This window comes from Orycteropus afer, unplaced genomic scaffold (genome assembly GCF_000298275.1).
Source record: "Orycteropus afer afer isolate SDZICR_OR568_19922 unplaced genomic scaffold, OryAfe1.0 scaffold00148, whole genome shotgun sequence".
NCBI lineage: Eukaryota > Metazoa > Chordata > Mammalia > Tubulidentata > Orycteropodidae > Orycteropus > Orycteropus afer.
In genome coordinates, this window is record NW_006921735.1 from 1,240,592 (window position 1) to 1,247,726 (window position 7,135).

The following is a 7,135-nucleotide window of genomic DNA, read 5'->3' on the forward strand; positions in this document are numbered from 1 at the left end:
TTCAATGCTGCATCTTCCTCAGGCATGTGTTTTGGGTCTGTATCCTGGTCTCTCCTGGTTTATCTTGCTTCTTTGTGTGGACTGTGATGCTCTGCTGTCTCTGAAGCATTGTGACTTTTTGGGTTTATATTTAATTGGTGATTGTATGTTGGAGTGACTTGCCCACGATTTTTGTTTTCTTTGTTTTGTTTGTATGTTCTCTACATAAGCAGAGTACTGTGCTGTGTGCCTCTATTCACTAGTGGGCAGCACTTATACATTCACCACCTGTCTCCTTTCCCATTGTCTGCCTCCCATATGTCCCTGCTGTAGAACCTATTCTTAGGTCCCTGGAATCTGAATGTAAATGCTGTCACTTTAATATCCAAAATGGCCACCACTTGTAAACATTCAAAATGGCTGTGCTCTCGGTCACTCTAAATATGCAAAATGGCCACCACTTGTAAACATTCAAAATAGCTGCACTCTTGGTCACTTTAAGTATCCAAAATGGCTACCTTGTGTAAACAATCAAAATGGCTGCTCTCTCCAGACAGCTGAAAGTCCACAGCTCAGGTTGTCTCCCTCCTTGCTGTTTCTCTTCCTAGTCATAGGCCACCAGTGCAGTCATCCCTGCAGCCCTTGGTGACCAGAGCGGACTATTAGGTCAATTCTCAGGTCCCAACACCACTTGGAAATTTTCAGGCTTTTGCTCCTTTCAGAGTAGCTGACAGTCCACTGCTCCAACCATCTTCGTACTCACTATTTTCATTCAGGTTTTTCCACTAGTTAGTGCCTAATCCACTTCTGTATAGTTCCTCTCAAAGTTCAGGTCTCCAGGATTATTTTCTGTATCTCTGTCAATTGGTTTCTCTTTTCTTTGTTGAAGTGGGTCTGTGTCACTTGTCTGCCTATTCCACCATCTTACCAGAAGTCTTCATTTTCTTTTTTTTTTTTTAAGAATATCACTTTCTTCATAATAGTTATAGTTTCCTCATGTACCTCCTCCAAGAAGCAAAGCCAAACTCTCACTAAAATATACTGAAGGTCACTTAAACCCTTTTCCCTTCTATTAAGAGATAAGATAGTTAAGAGTTCAGGAGAAGAGACATTAGGAATAGCACAGTTTCATTGTTTTAATATATTCAAAGTTCCCAACCAACTTGAACTTTGTTCATTTACTATAAGAGCAATTAAAACAAAAGAAAACAAAACACTGCGTTGAGTTGGATCCAACTCATGGTGACCCCTCCTTGGGTTTCCAAGGTGGTATCTCTATGGAAGTAGATTGCCCAACCTTCCTTACAAGGAGTGGCTGGTGGATAGATCTTTTAAAAAAAAATCACCCCTAACCTTTAAACAGAGATTTTTGATCCATGCAGAGATTTAAACAGTATTGAAGCCTTCTTCCTTGTATTGCTGGGTTCCATGTTCTGAACTGTGAGGTTGTCTTTGAGCCTCTAGTGTTCAGGCTAGGGAGACCTGGTACACAATGGTTAACTACTCTGCTGCTAATCGAAAGATCAGTGGTTCAAACCCACCAGATGCTTCACAGGAGAAAGGTGAGGCAGTTTCCTTCTGTAAAGATTTATAGCCTGGGCATACTTATTGGGCAATTCAACTCTGTCCTACAGAGTCAAATCTGAGTTGGAATGGACTGGACAGCCATGTTTTTTTTTTTTTTTTTCTTTTAGTGTTAAGGCTATAATAAACCCCAGCTAATCTTCAGTTGTCTTCAAAGTCTTGGTTCATATCATCAAAAGTTGCATGTGAGTTACCCCTCCACTCCTTATTCAAAATAATCCAACTCAATCTTCCCCTTTTCCCACTATTGACTTAACAAGTTTATTTTTTCTCCTACCCCAATGGAAAGGAGTTCTGGTGGCATAGTGAATAAGACATTTAGCTGCTAACCAGAAGGTGAGCAGTTTAAACCCACCAGCTGCTCCATGGAAGGCAGATGGGGCAATCAACTTGTGTAAGGATTTATAGCCTCAACCCGATGATGATGCACTCACCTACCCTAGGGAGATACATCTCTTAGATCAATCAGCCATGAGACACCAGAGGGGCAGCATTCACATAAAAGGGAAACTTCACAGAAAGGAATGTATAGATGAGAAGGGCACAGAAAGGGGGTAATCACAGGAAGGAGAGGGGAAGAGATTTTTTTTATGGTTGGGGATGGTAAACGGGGTCGTGAAATCAAATAGAAATGAATTGTTGCGTATAACACAAATCTGCTTTGCAAAATTGTACCCAAAGCACAATGCAAAAAAAAAAAAAAAAAAAAAGATTTTCAGCCTTGGAAACCCAATGGATACTGCTATGAGTTCAAATCAACTAGATGGCAGTGAGTTTGGGTTTTGTTTTGTTTTGTTTTGTTTAATCCAATGGAGATGCATTAGCATGGAAGTGATTTTTCACTTAACTCCATCTTCTACCAAATGAGTTGATTTGAGAGGAAAAGAGGAAAGAAAGAGGAGAAAAGAAGGAAGGAAAGAGTAGTGTTGACTGCTACAAAATGGTTTTTTTTGTTGTTTGTTTCTTTCCAGTCAATTCTGACTTATAACAACCCCATGTGTGTTAGAGTAAAACTGTGCTCCACAGGGTTTTTGAGGCTATGTCCTTTTGGAAGCAGATCATCAAGCCTTTCTTCTGAGGTGCCTCTGAATGGGTTCAAATAGTCAACCTTTTGGCTACTTGTCAAGTGATTAACTGTTTGAGCCACCTGGGCAAATGGTTTTAAGGGTTGTGAAAAAGAAAGGGTGTTTATATCATTTTTATTTTTTAAATTTTACCATGGTGAAAACATATACAACAAGACAGTCACCAACATAACAACTTCCATATTTACAGCTCAGGGACATTGATGACATTTTTCATGTTGTGCCACCATTATTTCTATCCTTTTCCAAGATATTCCACCACCATTAGCACATACTCAACAAAGAGCATTAATATCTTCTTGTTCTCCATTTTATTTCTGAAAACTAATTCCTCTTTTTATATCACCAATGCATCTGTAAAACAGATATGTTTAGGCATGGCAAGTCCCATTTCTGATCCCAAAGTGGCCCAAGAGTTAAGGGTGTGGGTGATTGTGTGCTGAATTAGCTTCAACTGCTTGGATTGTTTTATACACAATGAGAGCATAATTTTACTTGTCTATTTCAATCATGAATTTTGCCTCTGTCTTTCACAAAAGCAAGAGTAAAAGCCACATTAAATGCATATTGGTAATCTGTAACAAGTGATGTCAAAGCCAGGCTCATTGTCATATGGAATATATTTCAAGGTTTTTAAGGATCAACCAAGAGTAGATAGAATACATCTATGCTCTGGCCCACTTCTCCGTTTCATTGCTGCCCGCAATGAAGGTCATCCTGTCAACCAAGAATGGGAAGTATCTGCTTGGAGACAGGCTTCTTTAGAGTGTCAAGGGAAACCTCAGAATTAGCTACTTTCAGGACTTTCTCTAAGATTTCCAATTCTAAATAACAACCATATTATTGTTAGTTTATAAAAGTGTTTTCTCTGGATTTCAGGAGTGGGAATAATGTATTCCAGGATAAACATATATCGATATTTACAGAGAAACCTGTGTCTTTCAGCATTTGGTATTGAGGCATAATGTTCAGGCTAAAACTTTAAATTTACCCAAGGAAAAGTCACTTGTAAACTGGAAGAAAAACAAACAACTTTGTAGAAATGAGGCTCAGGCCAAGCAAAAGGGAAAATAAGCAGTGACCTCAGAGACAGAGTGTAAGTCATGGTAATGTTGTTTGCAAGGACAAAGTGGTTCTGTATAATGAGGTTATTGACCTGCACTGTTTCAGAGCAGCTTTAAACATGAAGGTGAAGCTTACTAAATCTCAGCCTGCAACATTAGTTGGAGACACCAGGACTGATCAATAAACAGCCACCATTACAGGCTCTTGGGAACCTTCATCATAATGGGAGCCATTATAATTTTGGTTGGGTATAGAAAATAAGGCAACCTATAGTTAACATTTATTTATCACTGGACTCTCATTTGCAAATGGAAGCCATTGATTAGCCATTTCTTGAAAACTAACCTGGCTTTCCATTTCTGTTCTCATGTAATGACCTGTGAATAAATGTGCCTCAGACTTCAAAATGCACATGGAAGAGGGTAAAGAACTAGAAAGCTTTCTCCCCGGCTGACTTTTTACCAAAGAGAGAGATGCAATTGCATGACATTTCACTAAAAATTCTTGACCCAATAAAGTGCTGAAGCCCAAATGCCGATTTTCCTCTTTCATAAGAAAGAGCAACAGAGACAAGAAAGGTCATGGACCATATTGTGATTCTTTACAGCTCTTGAAGACAGACAGTATGATGCAGTAGCTTGGTTTGAATTAAGCCAAACAATATGAAAAGCATCAAGGATGGCAAGGAAAGCAATATAGCCCCAAAGAATTTAATCTACCTTGAAGGTGGGACTACTTTTTGCATTGATGGCAGCACACCAGGACAGAAATGAGTCCTTTAATGCAATGGCTCATTAATAGCTTTAAGATCATGATATATAAATAGGCTATTTTGATAAAAAAAATAAAAAAGATAGCTCTGCCACACAGAGGCAGAGCTGTCTTTTCAATCAAAACATGCTAATTTACAAGTTATTTCATTGATTACAAATAGACCACGACAATGGCAAATGGACAAGAGGGGAAGCATAAACTATTATAAGGTCATGGATATTGCTAGAAGTTGCTTCATTACCTTCACTGGCTGAGTGGCTGGTTTTTCCTCATACAAATGCTGCCCTTTAGACAAAATCCTTTCCACATCTGGCTGTTTAGCTTGAACTGCTACTTCAGTTTCCTGGGGAAAAGAACCCATACAGTGCAGATTAACTTCACAGTTAGCAATAAAATTACTAAATTTAAATATACCCTTGGAGACCCCACATGTATTGCAGATCAATTTCTGCATGGAATACAAGGGCACAAAAAAGTGGCTTTTCCTGCAAGGAAAAGAAACAGAGGTCTCTGTGAAACACACCGAAATGAACAAAAGAAGGAACCCAAAATCTTGTTGGATTACATTTCAATACTGTTACATAAAAACACAGACACCATTTTTCCAAAAATTACACTGCAATAAAGAGATGGATATGTATGCATATAGTTAATATGGACAAAAACTACTGTTAGCTTAAATAATCTTGGTAATACTTATGTTCATTTTACTCTACAAACTTCTTATTTTAACAGTGTTTTCTTTGGGATTCAGATCCAAAACTGTGTTTCAAAATACAAAGCAAAGAATTCTTTCCACATTACTGTTGAAATGATTAAATTTCTTTCCAAAGAGTAAACACTTAAAGAACTGTATCAAAGCTTATTAATTATTAAACAGTCAAATTAAATAGGCCTTTTGAGGAATGATTAAATTAAATTTTGTTTGTTTGTTTTCCCTTGTCTGGAGAAGATTGAAGCATGACAGGAAAAAAAATCATATATATGAATATGAAGTGCTGTGTTACTGGCTGCTGTCTGGCAGTCTTGAAGAGAGAACAAAAGAAATGAGCATAAATTGAAGCTGAAGGAAGCAGAGTTAAGTATTGCAGAACACTTTCTGAATGGAACACTTGTTAAACACTAGGATAGAATATCGATTAATCGATGTCAGGTGTCAGTCAGGATCTGGGCAATCTTCCCCAGACAGCAGCTCCTGATTAACCCATATCTTTCTTCCTGCGGTTCCTACCCAATAGACTCCCAGCTCTGCTGTGTACTTGTGTCTTCATGCCATTTTCCCTGATACAGTGTTTGTATCTGGTCTTTCTCAGCCCATCAGGGCAGGGAGTCCCATGATCCCAGATTATTATAGTCTCATATTGCAGAGTAGGGCATCTTACGGTTTATGGGTGCTCCTCACATGCTCTTGAGAGGCTGTTTCTTCAGTTCCTGTTACAATAAATATGAGTAGGCGAGAGGCACTTTGGTCAAAAGTTTCCATAACAATAAGACTTAACCCTGTGTGTTAATGGCTTTGTGTACAAATCTCAATTCTTGAGGGACAGGAGCTTAGTCACTACACTCTTGGAGAACTGCTGCTTTGTGATCTTACTTCCCATCACGAGCTAATAGCATCATTCCCTCAAAGTATACTCATTACCAAGAAAGAACAATTGTAATTCATTAGGCTTGAGATAGAAATAGCTCTGATCAGATTAGTAATGGGAAACATCTCCTTCCAGGCACTGGATTTTTCATAGTTTCTCAGTCACTATAAATCCACCATTAAATGCCCTACTTGCAAAATATTCCTTAACATGACTTCAAAACGTGGAAACAACTTAGAAGCCCACCAAGGAATGAATCCAAAACTCACTGCCATCAAGTCAGATCCAACTCATAACGACCCCTGTTGGGTTTCTGAGGCTGTATCACTATGGAAGTAGGTTGCCCTAGGAGTGACTGGTGGGTTTGAACTGCCAGCCCTCTGGTTAGCAGTCAAATGCCTTAGGCACTATGCCATCAGAGCTTCCAAGGGATGAATAGATAAACAAAATGTGGAACATACATACAATGGATTACTACTCAGCTAGTAAGAGATATGAACTCTTAATACCTGCTACAATACAAATAGTGCTTGAAGACTTTATACCGAGTAAAGTATGTCAATAAAAAAAGTACAAATATTGTATAAACTCACTTACGTAAAAAAGGCAAGAAAAGGCAAAAACATAGAGACTAAAGTTTATTAGCCATTACTAGGGGTGTGAGGGGTGTGAGAGAAGGGGAATTATTACTTATGGAGTACTGAGTTTTAGTTTACTGTGATAAAAAAAAAGTCACATTGATTAAGGATAGCATTGCAAAGCCAATTTTTGTAACTGTTGTTAATAAGTTGCACACCTGTAAAAAAGTTGAATTGGTAAAAGTTGTGTGATAGATATATTTACAACAATGACAACAACAACAACAAGAGTAGCTGCTGAGGTTGCTTATGTGCAGCCAAACACCACATGGTATTTATTTCCTTGGTTTGGAGGTTTATGGTCATGATTTCATGGGCCATCCCTATTAATTGTCCTAATAATGTGTGTAGTGCTTCTGTTCTACCTCCCACTTCATCACATAGTGCTTGGGGTCTTAAAAGATTGCAAGTGCCCATCCAA

At 38.4% G+C, this 7,135-nt stretch overlaps 1 protein-coding gene across 1 annotated transcript in view; it reads right to left on the reverse strand.

Moving 5' to 3' along the window:
* Positions 1–7,135, reverse strand: part of LOC103201376 (dystrophin-like) — a 2,052,823-nt gene that overhangs the window by 938,202 nt on the left and 1,107,486 nt on the right. The window contains exon 37 of the mRNA XM_042781676.1: positions 4,729–4,830. Coding sequence (XP_042637610.1) covers positions 4,729–4,830 — 102 coding nt within the window. The remainder of the gene's footprint in view (positions 1–4,728; positions 4,831–7,135) is intronic.